This window comes from Paralichthys olivaceus, chromosome 10 (assembly GCF_024713975.1).
Source record: "Paralichthys olivaceus isolate ysfri-2021 chromosome 10, ASM2471397v2, whole genome shotgun sequence".
NCBI classification, from domain to species: Eukaryota; Metazoa; Chordata; class Actinopteri; order Pleuronectiformes; family Paralichthyidae; genus Paralichthys; species Paralichthys olivaceus.
This window is the reverse complement of record NC_091102.1, coordinates 21,141,072-21,164,525: the sequence shown is the minus strand read 5'-3', so window position 1 is coordinate 21,164,525 and position 23,454 is coordinate 21,141,072. Positions and strand designations below refer to the sequence as shown.

The following is a 23,454-nucleotide window of genomic DNA, read 5'->3' as shown; positions in this document are numbered from 1 at the left end:
GTGGGACAACATGCTTTGGGTAATCTGGGAGAGTCATTCAAATTATCTAAATGGGGGACATATGCATTTAAAGACTTCCCAAAGTTAAATAAAAAATAAATAAACTAAAGAGATGTAGCATATGGCCTATGAGTGTCAGCAAGAGTTAATGGTAAACACAGCCAGTCCCTCTCTGTTAAAACTGATTGTCTGGTTAGTTAACTAACACATAATGAGTTTGCTCTGCAGGACCGAGATGACCTAAAAAGCACAGAAGAGTCTGTCCTGTGGTCTGCAGCCATTGGTTTCACGAGTGGAGACAATGAGGGTGATGGATGATGATGATTGAATGCAACTACTGCAAACAAAAAGTTAGGACAGGATAGCTCAACATTTTAAATGCAGGCTGGCCTATTCAGGCAAAACTAAAACATGAGAACATCAGGTGAGCAGGAGAAGAAGAGCAGGGTCTGAAATAAGAAATAATGTTGGTTTCCGATGTTGGAAGACACTTAAACAAGATGATTACATTAATTTAAAATGATTCCTCAATCAAATGATGGTATGGAGGAAATATTGATAAGAGAGCTTTTCAAAAGAAATGTTTTCATTTATGGATCAAATAAAAGAACGCACTGTTGACTAAATTATGATACCTTCAATGTAGGAAGGCTTTGGCAGAACTGCAGGAGCTGACCTTGGAGGAAGCAGGAAGAGAGAGATCCTTTCATTTGGCATTGCAATTAAATGAATCAAATTAAATCTATGACGAAGTTGTAATTGTATTTGAAAAGATAAAATAACGTTCAGTGCAACATCCACCATTAGGTTGCTCAAAGAGCAGGGATTCCACAGACAAGCCCTGCACTAGACAATAATAGAAACATCGCTGCCTGCAGAGTGGCTCTGGATCAGGAGGAAAGACACCAACTGGGCCCCAGCGCGGGGCCAAACACACCCAGGTCTGATCAGCCTGTTGTGGCATGCTGAGGCCGGCTAGCAGAGGCACATGATGACACTGAGGAACACAACTGATGATTTGTCCCCAACATCTGCTGGTGATCATGATATATGCTGCAAACTTCACATCAAACTAAAAGCTTCAATTGTGCAAGAGATAATCACCATCTTGTACTGTGTTCTAAAAATGTAACTTTTGAAAAAGAAAGAGGGAAGTAAAAAAAATTAAGGACAATGTTTCTTTACAAGGATTTCTGGGCACAGAAAACAGTGGTATTGCCTTAAAAACGAAATAAGGAGACATGTTTTTGCCTGTATAGATATAAATAATATAATATAACATTAATATAAATCACACGCCTGCAGTGTTACGACCAAAGGAAACGCAGTTTACGGGGTGTCCCTGAACGCCTCAGCAGCCCGTTGACGCTCCGCAGACAAACTAGAAGAAGGAGAAGAAGGAGAAGAGGAACAGGAGGACTCTGTAAGTAACCAACCATTATTTACCCTCTGCTCGTCTCTAGTATCAGAGGGTTCAAAACTAAACACGCTCAAATCGCATCCTGTCTGTCATCTGCTTCGAATAATCGCTGAAGAAGCAGAAGAAAAAAGTTGGCATCCTCGTTTCCGCTGCTTCAGCTTCACCGTTAACCTCGACGATTACACTTGAACGCGCTTTGGTTCAGCTCGTCGGTCTGGAGTGAGTGTTTGTAAAGTTCACAACTGCGATCATCTCCCTCGAGTGAGGACCTGGAACATAACGCAGGGCGAGAGGAGAGCAGGGGGAAGCCTCCACATTCCTCCTGCAGGGGCCGGAGACAGCTGCTGCTGCTGCTGCTGGGGTAACGTTACGCGTGATAAGGAGGAGAAGGGGAAGGGACGCAGGAATGTGTCAGAGGAACTGATCTTTTCAAGCAGGAGAGAGGCACAGATGTCTCATATGGACCACATCAGAATTAAAGGTCCAGTGTGTGAGATTGAGGTGAAATGGATGTATTGGCAGAAATGTGATATAAACTAATCCTAGTGATCATCTAAATTATACAAAATGTTTGCTTTCTTTTATCATTACATCAGAAGTGGGTCCTCTCTACGGAGGCGGCCATGTTTTTTAAAGTCGTCCAAACTGGACAAACTTTTGAGATGTTATGACAACTGAAGCTGCCACAGGTTCTCTTTCATGATTGGAAGGGGAGGGTGAGGTGAGGGGTGCTCAGACCCTTTATTCAAAACCTTTCAGAGAAGCTCGGCTGCATGTTTCCACATCATTTTAAAAGTGTCACAGCATATCCTCTGATATGTTAGAGATAAAAACATTAAAGCAAATCACAAGACCTTTTTCCCATATTATTTGATCAGGGTGTGGCGATTTCAGACTCATCGTTTTCCTGTGACACACTGAATCCACCCAGATTCTCCCAAGAACACAATCACTCACACTGTAGTCCACTTGCTTAATTTACAGCAGTTAAAAACAGGCACTGCACTGAACAAGCAGGTTGCAACACTACGATCCTTTCGGTCCGTCCACACGAATGCATTAATGTTTTAAAATGCATCAGCTCTGCTATGATCACACCTGGCGTCCACACTTTTCTCGTCTTCCAGCCTGTAAATCCAAATTTGGAATCGTGCTGGCTCTGCGCTAGTTTGGAATCTCTAGGTTTGCATTTAGTCTCGATTGGAAAAGGACTTTTGGAAAAAATAATGTCGAGATCCACGTTCGCTTACTAATTGGTCACGACTCATCAACCAGCACCATACACAACTTGAATGACAACTTTCAAGCTCTGCTAACATTTACTGTCATCAACAGTTTTGCCTCGTCGTGGGCCCAAGAAAAGAAATCCCTGCTCTTACTTTTTCCTGTGGCTTTCGTCTCTTTTGTTGAATCGTCTATAAATAAGCCTTTGTGGAAACAAAGAGCAGCATGAAGAAAACCCAAGAACAGAAATGACATATATGATTATTGATTACAGAGCGGGGAAGGGAGATATGGAGAACCACTCAGGGCGCATTTTAATATCTGGTGTAAACAGATGAACGTAGGCTGTTTAACCTGTGATCAGATCACTCAGGAGGGATGTTAATACCAGGTCTGAACAAGGCCTGAATGAATATTCTGTTAGAGTAATGCAGACCAATTGACACTTAGCAAGCTTTTCTTCACCAAGTGTGGTTTTTCTAAGTGGCTTTGATTTCTGAGTAACAGTCAGGTTTTAAATTCCTTTACAAAATGAAGAGGTTAAAGATACACACCCAGTTCATCCATTTCCTGCAGAATTGCAAAATGCCTTGTTACATAATGCATTCCAATACTTACATGGTCAAAACTTACATAGTCACAATTATTTATATATTTGATATATCGATGTACTTTAATGTTAGCCGCACTGTAATGACAACATCAATCCTTTATCCTTTATCTTGCTCGTATTCATTCTCAGTTTTTTTTAACCACGTTGAACACTATTCTGTGTACATCTCGTATCTCTAACAAAACTACAAGTTTGCTCTCTGTACAAGTCAGAATCAGAGCGAGATGTGTTTTTGAAATGTCACAACCTCAGAGCCGTTTGCTCCTCATGTGACAATTTGATAAGGTGAAGGAGCGAGGCCACTCTTAGTCAAGGTGAGGCAAGAGAAGTTATGACCAGCCCTATACAACTACTGTGTCGCAGTGGAAAAGTTGAATGTGTCCTCTCAGTCATAGATACTGCAGCATGGAAAATAACTCGAGAGCAATTTCACCTACACGTGCTGGGTCGTAATGGATTTTGTAAAAGGTTGTTAAAGTGGATAATCTTTTCTTTTTCTGACAAAGCTGACAACGATCTTTGTCGTTTAGACCAGCAACACTAAGTTGTTTGGATCCGGCAAATGTTTTGAAAATCATTTGATCAAATCAATCTTCATGTTAGGCGTCTGCTGGTTCTTGCCACTTTAAAAATCTTTTTGAATGTTGGTCTATTTTTGAAATTTCACAGATCAAATGATTCATTGATGAATCGAAAAAGAAAATAGATTGTGAGAATAATCATTGGTTGCAGCTCCAAATGTTATCCATGAGAGCGTATAGTTTTATGTGTGCATGTGGTGATGTGCATCCTCATGTCAGTGCCAAATTACATCCAGTCTTTAATTTTTAATGTTTGAAGAAGTTGACTCATCTCTTTAAGAGTTAACTATTGTAGTGCCCATTCTAAACCCGCCTGTTTCTAAGTTTTGCCTCGCCTGTTTACTTGCCCTGTGGCAAAGCTGGTTGCAGCTTTCTTTCTTACACTGTAAAAGTGACCTGCAATATTGAGCTAGAGCAAAAAAGAGCTGTTCATCTGTTTGCTCAAAGCTCAGTGGCGCTCGACTCAGTCCGCAGAGTATCAGCTTTCATTGCTGTTGTCCTGAACGTGCTGTGATCGTGGTCGACAACGCCACTTGCGTAGATGAGCCCCAGCCGCTGCTGCTACAGAGCGCTGGTGGCCTGTTTATTCAAGGTTTGTTAATGTTGACTGTGTCATGTGTACAAACAGCACCAAATTTGAAACTGCACTTCCTTGGGCCCATAACAACACACATGTGAAGAGTGGAGCCGATAAGATGAACCACTCTCATGATATGTGGGTCACAGTCAGACAGACATTTCCGGAATTATTAGATCGATAAAAACGTAAAAATATAAAAAATATCGTAAATCTAATTGTCTCCTTTCTTCATTTTAGCTGCATTTTTTTGGCATCAATTTTGTTTCTGATACAAAAAAGAAAGTAAACCAAGACCCTCTTACTTTGGATAACTATATATATATATACATATATTTGAGTGGCTACTGCATGGCAAAGATAATATTTATAATTCTTGCCATGCATTAGCCACTCTAATAAAAGCTTTAACATTTTTCCACAGCAGAAGTGCCATGGTTTATTTTTTGAAAATATTTTTTCATAAAAATTTGCCAAAAAGCACCTTTTTGTTATTAGACATACTGAGTGTTTCTAAATAGACCTGCTCCTTTTTCTTTCTCTGCCTTTCTAATTGTGTTTCTGACTTTGTCCCCAGAGCGACACCCCACTGTCTGTCTGTGGCAGCGTGTGTGTCCCTCTTGACAACAAGCTTATAGCAGCAGTCAGGTGACCATGAGTCAGAGTCCCAGCTGTGCAGGAGGGTAGCCATGATCTCCACAACCATAACAGAGAACACTCCGCTGCCAACACGCAATGGCTCATCAAGGCTTGTTGCCTTTGCTGTCATTGTTGGAGGATGTAGAGGATAACAGGCGCCATCAGAGGTCAAGGGTTAACTAATCATCCGTTCTCTATTCCTGTTCACAGACACATCACAAGGGACCAGACATTTTTAAACATGCATTTTTATAAACATTTATAAAACATTTATAATGGAGTGAAGGGAAGTGTATAATAATGTATACAATACCTTTCATATGGTATCATTGAATACTTCTGTATTATTTAATGATAATATATATAAGGTGCTAGACTGCAAATAGTTAACTTGTCATATACAAGTAAAATACTGAAACCAGCCACTAGGGATACACTTTTGGGTAGTTCTAGTGCCGGTCCCATGCCCGGATAAATGGTGAGGGTTGCGTCAGGAAGGGCATCCGGCGTAAAACTTGTGCCAAAACAAACATGCGGATCACAAATAGGAGGGGTAGTGGATATATTGGCAGATGATCTGCTGCGGGGACCCCGAAAATGGAGCAGCCGAAAGATGAAGAAGAAGATACAAGTAAAATACTGCATATAGAGTTAATGGCCTGTATTTAATTGGCACTTTTCTAATCTGGATGAATCCTCTAAGTGCTTTACAGTACAGGTTTAGCCATCCACCCATTCATACACACGTTCATACAGTGCATCTATGTGCAGACACACACTATCGGCACAGGTTCAGTTTTTGACACCTTGGCACAGGAAAATATGGAGACTGGGATCGAACAGCTGATTTTCCGGTTAGAGGATGACCGGCTCTACCACCCGAGCCACAGTTGACTTGTCTCTGTGTTTGCTGTCAGTCTCACCTGTTGCTTCTGCCCCTGGGTCTCCCTCAGCACCATGTTGGCTGCAGCCTCCTCCTCCTCCTCCTCGCTTCTCTGTCTTCATCAGCTGCTGTCCCTTCCTGACCCTCTCTTGCTGCTTCAGCTGTCGCAGCAGTGCTGGTTGAACCCTGGAAATATTCCAAACAAATGAATTGAAGTATTTGTAATTTACCACACTGGTTGGACTGTTCATCTTTCCAATAAGTGTTTGAGGTCCCCTGTTGTGCAGACACCTCTGGTCCAGATTGTCTTTGGGCCCCTTTACATTGAGCCCTTTAGAGTCCTTGAATCCTATATTATTGGTTGTGGATTGAGGGAGCAAACATTGTGACCATTTTGATCCACACAGATACAGGGGTGCCGTTCATTTCATATGCCAAGAAAAGGACCAGGTAGAGTTGTGAAAGTGCAATGGGTTTTTATTTACTACATCCCATTCATTCCTTAACCTGTTTTCTTGTTGCTTCTTTTAGAAAATGGTCCAGTAGGAGTGGAAGATGCCAGTTATGAGTCAGAGTAGTCCCTGTTTGTGGACTCAGCTCCCACAGAGCAGCAGGTCCCCATGTGACCGCTACAAGCACGCCTGCTGCAGCTACGATGGACACGTATATATCCTGGGCGGAAGAGACAACAGCTGTCTGAGGGATTTCTGGAGGTACAGTGTAGGTAAGAGCAAACAAACGTGACTAGTGTCATTTCAGTGCCACATTCAAAGCAACAATGTGAGTGACCTACTAGGTTCAGTGCCATTAGTATGGACCTAATCAAAAGCCAGAAAACAGAGAACAATGAGCTGCGTTGCAATCAAACACACAATTTTGTCCAATATCTTAGTGTGCAACGAGTGGAAGGAGCTGAGCTGCAGCAGTGAAGCTGCACCAGAAGAGCTAGAGGAACATTCTATGGTGGCCCATGAGGTACAAACCCATCTGAATAACATTTTTCTTTAATCCCCTTTTCATACTATAACTACTAAAAATATATTTGTCACTTATGTATCTGACAAAATCCCTATGTGGTGTGTGTGTGTGTGTCTTTCCAGGGCTTGCTGTATGTGTTTGGAGGCATGTTGGATTCTGCATACACCATGTGCAGATGTGCCCTCTGGGTGTTTGACATTGGTGAGTTCCACTTCAGACGTTGATGCAAGATGCAACTTGCACTGTCAGCCATGAATGTTGATTCCTGTCTCACTCGTCTATAGTTGTTTGTGAAACCTGTGCTTTCGGTACTTGTGCAAAAATCCCATTTTCCGAACTAAAGAAAAAAACTCTTCAATTATGCATTGAAATGTACTATTTGAATAAAAATAAAAATAAAATGTATAATGTTATATAATCTTGAATTATAATAATCAATATAATAATATAATGGCTTCATCCACATTTATTGTTTTCCAAAGTTCTGTTGTCCTCCCTCAAAATTAATCGTTAATCATTAAACTATAGCTATTATTTCAGAAATTCAAATTAATTGACTATTTCATTTGATTGAATCAGTTTATCACTGTCCCTCTGCCAGTTTAACTGTTTCCCATTTCTGTCATATCTTGTACTTTGTTATGGAAGTTATCTGGAAGCTGGTGAAAGGAGAACTCAGGCAGCAGCAGAAGAGTTTAATGTAGACTTGATGCATCAAGGAGACCAGAAGGTGCAAAAATATACAAACGCTAACAGAGTAACATGAGCAACTGTCACCTCCAAGTCTGAAGATGTCTCACACAGCTTCCCCATATATCTCCCTCTACTTCCGTCGTCCCTTCCAACAGTCTAAAGTATTCATCCCTAAACCACATTGTGTCCTTATGTCTTGCCGCAAAAGAGTTGAAGTTGGTGTCTCTCTCTCGGTGCATCTGAGTTATATATGAATGTCTCTGAGTGTAGACACTACAATGTACTGTTGGTTGGTTCTTTATCTATAACCTGACCTTGGGTACTGCTTAGAGAGAGAAGAGAGTATCTGTGGAATTAGCCAGGCACTCTTCTCTTAATGGTGTACAGATATAATGTAATATACACTATATATATATACATATATATATATATAATATGGTATATAGTGGCATATACAGTAATGTGTGAGGAAATACAAAAAGTCCTCAACATACTTGACATAGGTTTCTAGAGTTAATATTTCCTCTGGACAATGTCTTCCAACAGGTTAAAATATCCATTTTGAAGTTTTTCTCATTGTTTGAGCTAAGAAGGAAGAGACAGTTCACCACCACAGGGTTTATACATTTTAAATCCTCCTTCAGTCTCTGTCAGCTTTTACTCTACACTCTACTCTATGAACTTTGTATTACTTTTTCAGCAGACCTTTATCCTTCTGAAAAAATGATGGCTTTAATGTTTTTCTTTCCCTTTTATAGAAGTTTGAAATTTGAACATGAGGTATGCAAAAAAACAACAAAAGAAGTCACATGTGCTCTACTTTCCTTTTCCTTGTGTTTCCCTCAGCAAAGCAGAACTGGGTGACCTACCAGAGTAAGATGAGCTCCCCTCAGGTACATAGCACCTTTCAAACATTTCACAAAGTATCAGATATTATGAAACCACTCTCCTCTTGATCCTGCCATGTTTGCTTCCAATGTAGCCTGTTTTAAAATAGAGGACAAATACTATCAAACAAACACAGGATAGGGCTGACCTGCATGCCTCAAAGCTTCAACTGTTGCCATAGTAATTGACGTCCAGATCCGTATTTGAAAAAATAAATAAATTGTTATAAATTGCTTTTCCACAAAAATCAATCAATCACTCAAATTGGAATAGAAATAAGAAATAGTAGAAAAGAGATTGATAGAATGACGTCTCATTGATAGTGTTGTGCATCAGAGCTCTCACTAGAGTAACCAGCACTGGTACTGCAAGAATGTGACAATGTGGCAGGCTTACAAACTACAACAATGCTAGAAAGATATGGAAAAAGTCAATGAATAACTTCCACATTTTTGAAAATGGCCCACAACAAGTCAAATGCCACATATGCTGACGGAAATTGACACATCACAAATCTCTGTATAGTAAGCTGGTAGAAGCAGCAAGTATTGAGAAATTTAAGCTCTGAGAAAGTTCTGCATTTCAAAAAAAAAAAGGAAATTACACATTTCAAGGCGTTTCAGGCAGGTTCAACATGTCAGAGACGTCTCAGCACCTAGAGTTTGGAAAACTATCCAGTGTATCTGAGAGTAAACTGAAAGTTTCAAGTGAGTCCCATTGTCTGTTAGCAGATGGTGAGTCAACTCTATGTATTTATATGTGTGTATATTTCTGTCTGTGTGTGTAGACCAAAATGCCAACCAACAGAAAGGGACACAGTGCTGTGGTGGTTGGTTCTGACATGCTGGTGTATGGAGGTCTCATAGACATGAAAGGATCTTCACAGGACTTTTGGGGTTTGGATTTTGGTGAGTTAAAAAGATGTCTTCACAGCTACACGAGGATATTCACAGCATGTTTTTACTTGTTGAGTAATGTGTCAGGTATGTACGCACTTCTAATGATGACGACACAGACACAAGCTTGGAACTATAGTAAAAGTACAATCATAGCAGGCTGTGTTACATACACTGCAATGAACAAAGAATAAATGGGGGCTCTGTAACATCAGGTAAAAGTTACAAATTGTTAAAGAAAGGCATTTCGACTGTTCACTGGCAGCATGTCAGAAATACATGATGACTACCTGGAGCAAACTCCAATATGTGTATTAATTATCTGTGCCTCTGTGTTTTTATGTGTGACAGATACCATGGCTTGGTCCTTGCTGAGTGGTTGTCAGCAGGGCTCTTCAGGCCCAGGCCCCAGGCACAGTCACTCAGCCGTGGCCTACCAGGATTGCATGTACCTGTTTGGGGGCTTGAAAGGCTTGAGGGAGCAGAGAGACTTCTGGAAGTGGAGTTCCATCAGCCACACTTGGAGTTCCCTCAGAACCAAGTAAGACGTGATTTCAAAATCACCAGTTTGCCTTTAATGGACTGAATGGTGACGATGATAGCTGACTAATGTAACGACTAATTATTAGCTGTTGTTAGCCTTAACAAGGTAACAAGCTGGGTAGGGTCGTAAAAATTAACATTTCTGATTAATAGTGGATATGTTTGGGTGGGTGACATTGGCCAACTGGAAGAGACATCGGAGGACAATTTTCTTTCTTTTTGGGGGGAACAAGGCTCCTCATTCCTATGGCTGCAGCACCTTGCAAAGAGAATCTTGTGCCTTCCTCTACAAGCATGAGGAGAGGCGGATAAATTAGCACTCAAAACAACACGGGAATCTCGTTCAGGTGAGGGGTGGCACAGCATGCACAAGGCAGGATGTTGAATTCAGCTGCGCAGATCACACATTTTTGTTTACAGTACATCTGCACTGGTGTCAGCCCTTACCCCCAACCGCTGTCAAATCTCGTCTTTCCAAGTTGACGTTAGAATATATTTTTATTGTCTTAAAATAACATAAAATAACAACAACATCAAAAACAAACAAGCAGATAGCAGTAATTAAAAGCTGGGCTAAAATCCATGAATAGGACTCTGGCATATATTGTTACTGTTAAGCAGAGACAGCACAGCATCATCTGTGCCTGTGTCGCTCTTATATGCAAACTGAAGTGGATCTAGCAGATCTGTAGTCTCTCCCACCCCTGTCTTGGACATTACCAGTTAAAAATGGGCTTTCTATTTTATTTTAAAAATCAAATTTTGCTTTAGAAATGTCCCCACTTAACGGTCTCCTTTTCTCACAGTAATTCCTTATTACCAGTGCAGAAAACAAATGTCCTTTCATTAAAACAGCTTTTCCACTGTTTTAATACCCAAGACTTGGGAACATTTTCAGGTTTAGTTTCACACACAGAATTTAATGTACTAATGACGTAATAGTGTCTGTCAATTCATCAGCCTCCTGGCGGGATTGAAGGAAAATGTCTTTTCAAAGCAGTCCCTGAGTTGCTCTTTCCATCTATCAGACAACACCTGTATTTGCTTGGTGACAGGTTTCTCTCTCTTTACCACAGCCTTGTATTTTGGGAAAGAGATGAATTACCTTGTGCTCAGATTTCACGATTTCAGATTTCTGCTCAGAGTCCGTGTCTTCAATGTGTATGGTGTGTATAACGTGCATCCTCTTTTTTTCATTCTGAGATATTTGTATTATTTTTTTAGTTCTGCTTCTGTGACATTCTAGAAACTTCGCCCACTCGCCCATGTGAGAACAGCAGGAGATCCTGCTGTGTTCTCACATGGGCTCATTCAGACATCCTGAGAAAGTCTGCAGCAACTGACTTGGACATTTGCGTTCTCACGTACAGCCCCTCCAGAAAATTTCAGGAGCTTATCAGTAATTCACTTCAGGTCTGAAAGCAGTTATACACTCATACTTGTGCTGTTGTTGCCTTTTGATTTCTCAATTTTGCATAAAAATTCAAATGAAAATTGAGTAAAATCATTATTCCAGGATGGAATGATAGCCAAACCTAGAAAAACAATACCTATATCTTGCAGAGAAAAACAAGAATAGTGCAGCCTTGTGATATGTGACACTGAGCACCTTTACTTTTGGTTGGATTCAGGAAATTAGATGGATCAGGCTGACGTAAGTCGTCTCTTCAGCTGTAGGATTTATTCTAAGTGTATAATTGAAGGATTTCCAGCCTTTCTCTGTCACAGCTGGGGAAGAGGCCAGTGCACACAGTAAACAATGTGTTGTGTGTTTTCCGTCCTCTTACCACCCCCTATGATTGTTTCCCTCAGGTCCGGTCCCTCCAGACTGATGGGTCACTCAGCTGTAGCCTACAAGGACAGCATGCTTCTTTTTGGTGGAGGCGAGAGCCAGAACTCCCCAAACAACTGCCTGTGGAGGTACAGCTTCACCTCTCACACGTGGGGGCAGGTTGCTACCCTCCCAGGCTCTAGCCCCCCGGACAAGATCCACCACTGCTGCACTGGTCTGGGTCCGGGGTACAAGTCCGACACCAGCAGCCCGTCCTCCACCTCAGGACACCAACCCAGCCTAATGGAGGACAAGCTGAGGCCCTTCAAGAACAAGTGTTTCCCTGCACCTCTCACATTTCTTGGATCAGAGGGAGCTATAGAGCTGGAGACGTTCAGCCTGGACAAGTGCTACGAGAGCAAAGCACTCATGAAATCTTCTCAACTGGACAATAGCAAAGAGCGCTTGATAGAGAAAGATACAAAGCAGATCGGATACTGTTTGACCTTTGAGAACAAAGCGTTCAGGAAACAGTGGAGCTGCACAGACGAAGACCTGATCAATGAGGACGATAGTGACATAATCCAGCACCTGCCCGATCTGCTGCTGGTGCTTGGAGGGAAACCGTGCTCCAGTCACAGCCCGATGTCTATATGGCAAATGACTCTCACTGACTCATAGTGGCCTGTGAAAGAACATTCAACAGATATTTTCTTCACACGAGGAGTGTTGAAAAACTGTGTTATAATATCACTTCGTCAGTGTTCTAACATCACTTTATATTTTTTAATCTCACATATTCAAAGAGCTTACATCATCCTGTAAATAAGAAAACAACTTGAAATATTTCTATAAAACTACTGTCTATTTTTTTGTTGTGAATTTATGCATTTCTCACATTTTATATTAGCGTTGCTCAAATAAATCATTCGAAAATGGCATGAAGACAGAAAGACCTTGTAAGTTACTAAAGTCATTAACAAGTGTGTATAGCTCCAGACCCTTACAGCCAATAAACAAAAAGAAGTATATCTGATTGATGAATGGATTGATGGATTAAGAAGTATATAAGCAGTAGTGTTATTACGAACACAAAGGAGTAAGTACCACTGACTGTACAGAAGCTTCTCTGTTCACTCCAACTGAACAAAAATGAAGCCAGCATATCTCGGATTCAGGTGCTGCCATGTTGTGACTCCATTTGGACTCAGAGTCTGCGGTGTGGAGCTGCACTGTCTGCTTGATGAGGAGTTTATGACATGTGCAGCAGACAGCCACCAGGGTGCGATCAACACATTTGGGCTTCACTTGTTACTTTCATATGCTGTCAGGAAATGTGTATACAAGTTCTGAGTATGGTGCATAACGCATGAAAATCAGGATCAGTCAACACCTTCGACCTCCTCCTGTGGTAGTTTATTGTTTATTCGTACTGAATGTATGTGACATATTTCAAACCCACAATCTGCCACATCTGCAGGGTGCATCTGACAATGTACGATTTCCTTTACATGACACAAACATGGCATCATCCTTCTGACGATCCCTATAATATGACCTAACCTACACACGATGGCGCCAGAGCTCAGTGTTGTGTTGGTCCCTCTGTCTCACCAGTAACTGCAGGAGTTGAGGCACAGTATACTACAGCAATAGTATAATACGATAGCATAAGTAGCAGTATGCATACTACACTAAATGTGTATAAATCCTCAGCTAGAAGTATGCGTAATATTTGCTAAACACTGAATGTAAATGAATGCCCCCTCCACTTTATGAATAATGAAACAACATATTTGTGACATAGCCTATTTTATACATGCAATAGCAATTAGTGTCCTTGGGATAGAGAGTTGCAGGGAAAGTCAGAGAGTATTGAGCTCAGGAATTATTCAGAGCCAAAAAGTTTTTATAGTTGCATCATTTTATCGGATACAGGTATTCTAGATGTCTGTGCATTGTTTTATACACATTATAAACTGAGCAGAGGACATTAGGTATCTGTGGAAACTTAAGGACGTCCAATAGAATTCAAAGTTGGAGTCATTTCTAAATAAATTCTAATACTAGCATCTGTAACACTCTGATGAGCAAGGTAAACCTATTCTTAGTGTGCACGTGATTTGTGTGTGTACCTGTCGGAAAGTAAATGAGCTGTTATGCCGCACGTCAAGCTGCTCTAATCCATTACTGCTGCACCTCCCTTTATCATTATACTTTGTATTATACTTCATCACTGCTCCATGAATGACACAAAAACTACCACATATACACTGATTACACCTACCATGACTGGCCTCATTATTGTAATATACTGTGATTCATACATGCATCTATCTACCTGGTGTGCAATGAAAGGTCTCATTCGGTAGATGGCGCTCTTTGTTTGGTAATCTGGATGATAACCAGCCATGAACTAATTTGACTGAAGTCCCTGACAACATTTATGACTTTATCCAGATCCCTTGAAATATATGATGACTTTTATTTCAAATATCCTATTTATACAATAGGATATACAATTTAAGAAAATCTGTTTATAACTGAAGGTTTTTCTTCTCCTAAATAAATGATTCCAGGTGACTGGGGGTTCCTGTGCTGGTTTAAATTTCTGGTCTGTTTTACATGACCTTATAACGTGATGTTTGAGATGTGGCTGAGTGTGGACTTTACGCAGTGTCCTCACCAAACCTGTGAATGATGTTCAAACTGGATAATCAAATGAAGTTACGCACAGTCACAGGCTGTAGGTAAAATAACGCGAGCCTTTATGTTGGAAGGAGGAAAAGTAGAAATTATGCAACCTCTCTGTGCAGCGTGTTACCATAATAAACCCGTGTCCCATCAGTGGGGCTCTGGAGACGTAGTAGTCTAATAATCCGGTGCGTCCAGTTGGTGGAAATCCCCACGTGGTTTCCACTCGTGTATAAAAACTTTGGGTGAGCGGAGCCCCTGTTGTCGTGATTGCAAAGGGAGAGCAGGGTCTCTGTGAGCAGCAGCAGCAGCAGCAGCATCTCGCAGGGACGCACGGAGTTGGCCATCCACAGCTACGCGCACGGGACTCCGCACTCACTCAGTCACTCAGTCACTCAGGCGCATTCACAGAAACACGCCGGGACCTACGGAGCGCTGACACTCTCCTCGGGAGCGCGGCTGCATGTTGTTTGAATGGGGGAGACGGTACTGAGCTGATGCGCACTGGGTTTAATTCAGACTTATCGGTGACCTGTCCGCTTGTGTTTTGCTAGATTACGCGTGTGAGGTGAACGTGGCATGACTGGAGCGCGTCAGCTACATGGACTTTTATTTTGCGCGTTGCTGGACAAGTGAGCGCACGATGACAGGAGTTAATTAGCCTCATCACTTGAGCTGCACTCTTGTATGACTGGGAATACAAACCTCTCATTGGCCTCTGTGGATGACTCTTGGAGAACAAGTGGATGTGCCCCCGGAACTTTCATATGTTTTACATTAACTTGCGTTCACTTTAGAGTGTGTGCGCGCGCGTGTGTGCGTGCTAGCCGGTGTGTATGCGTGTGTGTCTTTTCATGCTTGTTTTGATTAGCCCTTTGGACTTACACCTTTAAATTGAGAAAATGAGCTTATACAGTCTGGCGTTGTCCTGTTTAGTCGCGTGCTTTGTCTCCGTGCGCTGCAGCTCGGTGACGGGGGCAGAGGCGCAGACCTCGACCCAGGAGTCGTGCGCGTCCTGCGGCCTCAGAGCGCCGGATCAGTCGGAGCGGGAGAACATAGACTTTTTGGAGGCGGTGAAGAGGCACATTCTGAACAGGTTGCAGATGAGAGAAAGACCCAACATCACCCACCCCATCCCGAAGGCTGCGATGGTGACGGCGCTGAGGAGGCTGCACGCCGGCAAAGTGCGAGAGGACGGCCGGGTGGAGATCCCCAACTTTGACGGGCAGTCTGCGTACAACAACGAGGTTCAGGCGGAGACCTCTGAGATCATCAGCTTCGCCGAATCAGGTAGTCATCAATAATTCAACTAAAACATCTATCGACCCCTGGATGAACCCATCCAGTCTGACTTTATGCAACAGGCAGTGTAGGTGAGTTAATAACCTCACATAGTAATCCACAGTATTGTTTTAATCAATGGAGAAAGAACACAGACATAGCAAGTATTTATATGAACTACATTGGATCCAGTGCTGTCATTGCTCCCATCCTCTTGTTTACTGTATAACTGAGAAAGACACTGCTCCTGATGCAGTGTGTATGGATGTGTGTGAATGGCTGAATGAGATATACACTGTAAAGGGCTTTATCTGCTCTAAAGACTAGAAAAGTGCAATAGAAATTAAGTCCATTTACCATATACTGTTCACTCCCGCCTGAAGCCAATACTTGGTGTTAAACCTCCTGTTTCAGCTTGATGAAAATGAAGAAGAAATGAAACTAAAGAAAGAGTCCTTAAATTACCCCCGTGTGTTGTCTAGGGGATAAAAAGAACCTCTGAATCCAATTTCATCACTAAAGCTCTGCTCACACTCAATACTCCAATGTATAATGCCCTCTTTTAAATACGGACAAAGTCCCTCAATTGGCCATTTATCCCTTCCTCTAAGAATGTGTATCTAACTAATTCTCAGAAGTCCAAAGAGAACCCCCCCACACACAGGCACACACATACACATATGCAGGCTTACACACACACATATGCTCAGACCTAAAATCATCTGTGCTTGACAGAATCCAATAATTGTCAGTTAGCGCTGTGAGAACATCTTTGACACAAACTGTTAGTTTAACAAAAAGAAAACATACAATTAAATGCACCAAAATAGGATGAGTTCACACAAACACACACACACACACACACACACACACACACACACACACACACACACACACACACACACACACACACAATCACACACACCATCCTGTCTTTTCCCATTGGCCCTGCCGGTACAATTAGCCTGAATGGACTGCTGGGTCCTGCCTTCCAATGGGAATGATCTGAGCACCCTCATGACAAGGGAACAAAAGCAAGGCAATTATTATAAGAGCACTATGTGTTCCTGCCGAACACAGCATGTCAACGTTAAGAAGAAAAAAGCAGGGAAAACAAAAGATATTGCTCAGAATAATGCATGAGACATTTGAGTCCATGCAGGGTTGGATTGGGGAGTGTGGGTGGAGGGATATGGCATTGGTGATGGGGGAGGTGATATTGTGTGTGTGTGCCCATATTGCAGTGTTGTAAAGAATGCTTTTGTCGTTCTAAAGGTTCGCTGGGCTCCTTTGCTTCTTCTCCTTCTTCTCCTTCTATTTTTTTCCCAAGTTCCATTCTTCCTCACACCTTTGAGCGTTTGTGTGGCATTGTACCATGGAGCTGGCTTGGGTCCCTGCTCCCTAGACCCGGTCTGCCTCCTGGCCAGCTGGCTCACGCCCCAAGATCAGATACTGCCAGCCGGGGCATGGCTCAGAGGCAAGGTCTCCAGAAAGCTCCGAAGCCAGGGGAGCTTGTCCCCCCCAAGCATGAGGGAGCCTGAATTGTTGTTGTCAAAGTTTAGGACAAGGCAGGTGGGGGGTGAGGTTGGTATATGTAGTGAGCCAACAAATGGACGTGGATAGGTGTTTATGTGCTTTGTGTATGTGTGAAACAGGGAGGTCAGCATATGTCCTCTGCTTCCCCTGAGCACAGGGTTAACCTCGGCTTCTTATCTCCGGTTGCAGTAGTGCAGAGGTATGAGGTCTGCCAAGCAACCCCCGGGCAGGTGAGGGAGTCGATGCCAATCTCCCTTCTCCCCTGACATGGTCCCATGGGTCGTCGCTGAGGGATTTGGTGTCCCGTATCCACGGGAGCGGAGCGAGGAACACATACAGGGAAGGAGGGAGGGCGAAAGAGAGAGGAGTCGATGGAGAAGTTTAGATCGGCGCTTCTTGATTGCTCGCTGTAGCTGTTTGGACCCAGTGAACTCGTGGCGAGTGGTCCAAGACATGGAATTAAGACTTCATTATGGGAGGTCATTAACTCCAGCCCGGTTCCTCCACAGGATCAGTTGGCAGGTTTACTTCAGGACACAACTCTTTCATGAGGAGCTGTCAGTCAGGGCGCTGCTGGACCTGGTCCAGACATTTTCCACATTCACTCACAAGTGTGTGTTGTAGTCAGTGGGCCTTGCTGCCTCTGTTTGACATGTGATGCTAGTAATAATGTATGCTTTATTAATAAAAAATTATTCATAATTATCCACATTCAAGTCTCAGCGAGAACAGACTCAGTGCCGCAGAGCCCAATAGTCCATCATCTCACCCCTACCCCTCCGCCGCCCTCCCACACCTCCTTAACCTTTCCTCACGAGCTGAGACTCAGGCCTGAGGGATGGCTGTTACATGTGCACACGCCTCTGCTCATGTTAATGCCACACATGCTCTCTGCCGAGCCCTTGTCCTTCCACGCCGTGTGGTCTTTGTCGACAGCGGCTTTGAGTAATGAGCTCTGGAGCTGCCTGCCTGCTTCCATGGCCTCTTCCCTGACTTGGTGGCGCAGGTGGAGACACGCTGAAGCAGCTCTTTATCCTTGTGAGCCCACCCAGGTGTCCTGGCTGCTGATACTCACCAGCAACCTTTCCACTGCGGGGTCAGGCGAGGCGTGTCTGGGCCAGCTAACACTGGATGAAAAGAACAATTCTCTCTTTAAGAGGAGCTCACTTGGAATAAGGGATGTTGATGTATGTGCTCAGTCCTATGGAAGCCCAATGATCTAACTTGTATGCAGCGTAGGAAACATACTGTAGAAGTGATGCTGAAGGGACGTCAGTGGTCCTCAGTGATCAATCGTTTGTTTACAGTCAAATATTTATTTCATCATTCAAAGTACTTTTGCCAGATGAGTAGACTTCCTTCTTGACTTCCCATACACCAGCTGTCTCATCTGAAGGTCCATTACTGTCTGTTTCTGCAGCATTACAGATGTTTCATAAGAACAGAAAATTGGTAATCTATGATTCTGTGACAACTGTTCTGACAAGGATCGCATTGGTATGACTGCTACTAAAGTGACCTTGAGATGACATCGGTTTGCCAACTGTACAAAAGTTCATGCAGCTGATGTACTAAATCTCAGCTGAACCTTAATTTTGGTATTTACTCCGTTACAACCCCTTCTTCATTATTCTATGGTTCATAAGAAGTGTGGCTATGAATCAGAGACGAAAGGTTGTTAATCCAACAGATTTTTTTGTTTGTTGATTATTGTATTCTGAGGAATTGTGTAATAGAAAGTATCTAGATATGTCGATTGGAGGAAACAAAACATTTGATAACATTTTCTGACATTTGAGAGGCTCGTAAATCACTAATGACATTAAAATTAAGTTGCAGCTACTGTGTAATAACATCAGCGCTGTTACTGTTTCACATTAATCAATGTGATGGAATGTCAAAACTGTCAACCCTGGATCAGTTATACCCACCAGCTCTTGACACCAAATGGTTTAACTGTGACTTGTTAAATGTGAAAGTTGTAACCAAGTCGTCTAATCAGGGAAGCAGCTGAGCGCCTACGCTCATGGTCAGTTTTATTTTCTGACTTCACCCTGCCTGTTTATCGTGCTGTCATCGTATACTCATTGCTGCGTGATGCCTCTGTTTCTATGCTCGGAGCTGTCGAGGCAAGTAAGAACGTACAGTGCAGAACGAGGTGAGGTTAGTTACTTGTAGCCCTGAGGGGCCTTTACAGCAGTCGCAGGTATGTCAATCACTTCAGATGGATTTCAGAGTGTACACAATGTGTACTTGATACTTTACCCGCAGTCTTTGGTATTGAGAAGGCTGATACTTGATGTATTGCTTACTGTGGGGTGGGGTGTGTGTCAGTGCATGGGTGGATGGAAATGTGTTTGTGTGTGTGTGTGTGTGTGCACGTGTGTGTGAACAGCTTGAGCTCCCAGCTGACAAGCTACAGAGTGGAGAGCTGGTCTGAACAGGCCCCTGAGTGAGTGTAAAGCCGTGGTTTACAGGAGGAAGAGGCGTGAGGCGCCTTAAAGAGGGGGCCCGTCTTTGGTGGCCACCTGTTGACATTGACACACACTAATCAGTCGGCAAACAAAGTAATTTAGCTGCTTTCAAAGGCGCTGCTCTGCTTGAGCACATTGTACCAATCTCCAGAAATAGAAACCTTTCATGTTACCTCAGGGTAATTTGGAAGACATCATTAAGGCCCTAGAAAAAAATACTGCTAGGGAGAGCCCATTGCCACCTTTGGACACCCGGGATCTCTTCATTGTGGTGCTGTGTAAAGTGGCCAGTGTCATGTAAATGGCTTTTATTTTTGCCACATCATGCTTTTTGCTGCAAGGCCACGTATTTCAATGCCGGGCTGCAGCGCGGCTGTCTCCCAGTGCCTCACAGGGGGCTTTGTGCTGTCACTCTCAGGGTGCTTACACTGGAAGGAGGCGGTGGGGGGTTGGGTAGGATGGGGGTGGGGTTCAGGTTGGGCACTAACGACGAACTCAGTGAACCCCGCAGGGGCCTTGGCCATGTCCGTCACCCTCCCACCTTTTCCACTTGCATCCTTCCTCCTTTGCTTCATCTTCCTTCTCTCTGTTCTCCTCCCTCCATCCCCCCACCCCTCTGTCCTTTTTTGGCCCTGTCACTTACAAAACTGGATCTTAGGCCAACTGGGCCTGATCCCAGATCTGGCCTGTCACAGCTGGCCTATCAGGAGCTCCCTCGGGAGGTCACCTGACACAGTGATTGAGGGAGAACAGAGAAAACAAGGGGAAAACAGATCTTTAAAGACAAAGCTGTGCCATTCTTGGCTTGTGGGTGGGTGGGGGTGATTGGGGGGGGGGCTTTCTGCCTTCTAAGTGAGCATATGCTGTGTGTGAGTTTTATAAGCAAACAGTCTATAGGCCTTTCTCTTGATATAGGATAAATGTATTTGACTCACCTGTCTCTGCATCTGATAATATCATGATGTTGCCATGTGAACCACCTTCATGACATTTAAGAAAACTGGTGACAACCATGACGCCACACAAATGACCAATGAATACAAATGGCCAATTGAGATTAAACTCCTCCTCTGTTTGTTTTGTCTCCAACAGATGGGCTCACATCAGTCAAGTCCAGTCTCTACTTCCTCATCTCCAATGAGGGCAACCAGCACCTGTACGCGTCCCAGGCCAACCTGTGGCTCTATTTCCGAGTGCTACCATCTGGTCCTGAGAAGGGCCTGCGGAGGAAGGTGACTGTCAAGATCCATTACCAGGAAGCTGGGTCTTCGAGCAGTGTTGAGGGAGGACCAGGGGGTGGTGGCGGAGGGGGAACAGGCCGCTGGTCCCTGGTGGAGAAGCGTGTGGATCTGAAACGCAGCGGCTGGCATACTTTCCCCCTCTCAGAAGCAGTGCGGGCAGTATTTGGGAAAGGCAGCCGGAGGCAGGATCTGGAAGTCCACTGTGATGGCTGTGAGACATCTGGTGTGGCTCCGGTGCTGGTGGACCCAGGTGATCCGTCCCACCGGCCCTTCCTGGTGGTGCGCGCACGGCAGGTGGATGGAAAGCACCGCATTCGTAAGCGGGGGCTGGAGTGTGATGGCACCAGCGGGGGCTTATGCTGTCGGCAGCAGTTTTACATAGACTTCCGCCTTATTGGTTGGAATGACTGGATCATTGCACCAGCTGGCTATTATGGTAACTATTGTGAGGGCAGCTGCCCGGCCTACATGGCAGGAGTGCCGGGATCGGCCTCATCCTTCCACACCACAGTCGTGAACCAGTACCGCATGAGAGGGATGAGCCCTGGCTCAGTCAACTCCTGCTGCATCCCCACCAAGCTCAGTACTATGTCCATGTTGTACTTCGATGATGAATACAACATCGTCAAGAGGGATGTGCCCAACATGATAGTGGAGGAGTGTGGCTGTGCTTGAATCCACACTGACTCTTCATTATCTGAACTCAGAACAGTCAGAAAGGCCTTTTGTACAAACAGGACGTTATTGTACGGTACACATATACAATATATCTATACCAACTGTATGTGCAAGCAACACACACACACACACTGGTGAAGTCTTGCAAATGCAAGTGTCAGTGTTGTGCCCATGTGTGCATGCGTGTGTTCACTCCTGCTTGTGTGGGCGTATTTATCAGACTGAGTGACATACTTGCTGTCCAACTTGTCAGCAGTGGGATGAGAAGGGAATGTTATCACCAAATGATATTTTACTCTAGTTTGCCATTTCTAGTCAAAAAATAATGGCCCATCATCTCCTCTTGAATGAAGATAAAAAGCGCTTAAGGAAAGTGACAGGATCAGCCAATGACATGATTGGCTTCACCATCCCCACACTCCCAACCTTGCTCCTCCAACCCCCTTAAATACTTTAAGCACATAACAGACTTTTGTTTTTATAAAGCACTGACAATTCATCAGCTTATACAATTCTGAACACCAGCACTTCGCTACTATGCCGACAGACACAGTCTGACTGTCCTCTCTGATGGAATTAGACAGCGGCAGCGCTTAATGCCTTGCAGGATTATACACTGCGCAGCAGCACAGTTGCAAATGAAAGCCCTCTACGGAGCAATTGCTGCGGCTGCTGTTGTCATTCTTGCTGTTGACTAAGGCCCTCAACCTCAACCTCCTGCCTGTCAAGAGTGCTGCAGGCCCTGCTACCATGACAACCAGGTGAAGATAGAACTCATGAGTGCACTTCACTTGTGTGCTAGGAGCGACAGAGAGAGAACTGCTTCTTCCTGGGCCATACGTTTCTGTAGAGGTGGGGGCCTAAGGACACAGAGACTCTAGTTTCAGCCCAGTGCGTTGCCACAGTGCAGTGCAGCACTTGCAGAAACTGAAATGCACACCCTGAATAGCACTTGTTTAAAGAAATGCCTTCCAAGGGGTACTGAGTGTCCTGTCCTATCGCTAAATAAGTGCCACATGAGCTATGCAATGTATAGTAACCTATACCCATACTCAACATTCTCTATTAGACTGAATTCTTTTTCCATTTCTCCTTTCTCTCTCCTCCTCTCTCTCTCCAGTCCTCAACTCTTTATCAATACTTGAAATGTAATCTTTCGCTTCCTTTCCAAAGCGAATGATTGTTGTGATGTTTGCACTGAAAAGTTGCAGGATTAGTGAAACAAAAACTGCCATTGAAATGTTATTTTTATAGAAGTAAATTGAATTTTGTTTCAAATGTATTTTAAATAATGGAACCAAAGAGGCCAAGATTTTAGCTATTGTACTAAGATGGCAAGGCCATTGAGTTACTGTGTACAATACTGTTTTTGATTATTTGCAAAAGGCCTACCACTGTATCAGGGTACGATATATGATTTTCATTTCTTAGCTCTATTTTCATTCTCTGTTTTGTACAATAAGCAACACTTCATTTTTTCACCTTTAATTCTATTTTTGTTTCAGTTTTCTATTTAATAAGAAAGTTATTTTTAGTTCCTGTATAAGAATCATTTAGTCAAATAAATTTCATCTGTACAGTTTATGTAAAATAAAATGTTTTCTTAAGTATGTCGTAGCTTCAAATTCTTTTTGGCACCATGAGACCGTGTGTTTTTGTCTTGATGAGAAATGGGTTGGGCCTACCGATGAAGCTGTTGTTGTTTTTTTGTGATGGAAGCTTTGGTCTGATAACTCCCAAGACAAAAAGGTGGGGTTGAAATAACTGAGTATGGTAAGAAAAACACACGGACACTCCAGTCTTCGTCTCTACTGGTTGAAACATAAAACTTCTCTCTCCTGTTG

At 43.4% G+C, this 23,454-nt stretch overlaps 2 protein-coding genes across 5 annotated transcripts; both read left to right on the top strand.

The window, feature by feature from the left end:
* Positions 1–1,120: 1,120 nt before the first annotated feature.
* On the top strand, positions 1,121–12,742 carry klhdc3l (kelch domain containing 3-like). 4 transcript variants are annotated; one of them, XM_020099599.2, is made up of 8 exons: positions 1,121–1,423; positions 6,469–6,661; positions 6,830–6,912; positions 7,038–7,116; positions 8,455–8,501; positions 9,284–9,404; positions 9,744–9,933; positions 11,748–12,742. In XM_020099599.2, the coding sequence occupies exons 2-8, from the start codon at positions 6,493–6,495 to the stop codon at positions 12,385–12,387; spliced, it is 1,329 nt and encodes a 442-aa protein (XP_019955158.1). In that variant the 5' UTR covers positions 1,121–1,423; positions 6,469–6,492; the 3' UTR covers positions 12,388–12,742. The 4 variants fall into 4 exon arrangements, with proteins under 4 accessions (XP_019955158.1, XP_019955160.1, XP_069388509.1 ...); XM_020099601.2 differs by having other exon boundaries at positions 1,400–1,781; XM_069532408.1 differs by lacking the exon at positions 1,121–1,423 and adding an exon at positions 1,770–1,901.
* A 1,918-nt stretch (positions 12,743–14,660) lies between these two features.
* On the top strand, positions 14,661–23,217 carry inhbb (inhibin subunit beta B). The gene is made up of 2 exons (XM_020099589.2): positions 14,661–15,690; positions 20,784–23,217. Exons 1-2 carry the CDS (start codon positions 15,303–15,305, stop codon positions 21,605–21,607), a joined length of 1,212 nt encoding a protein of 403 aa, XP_019955148.1. The 5' UTR covers positions 14,661–15,302; the 3' UTR covers positions 21,608–23,217.
* The last annotated feature ends 237 nt before the right edge of the window (positions 23,218–23,454 follow it).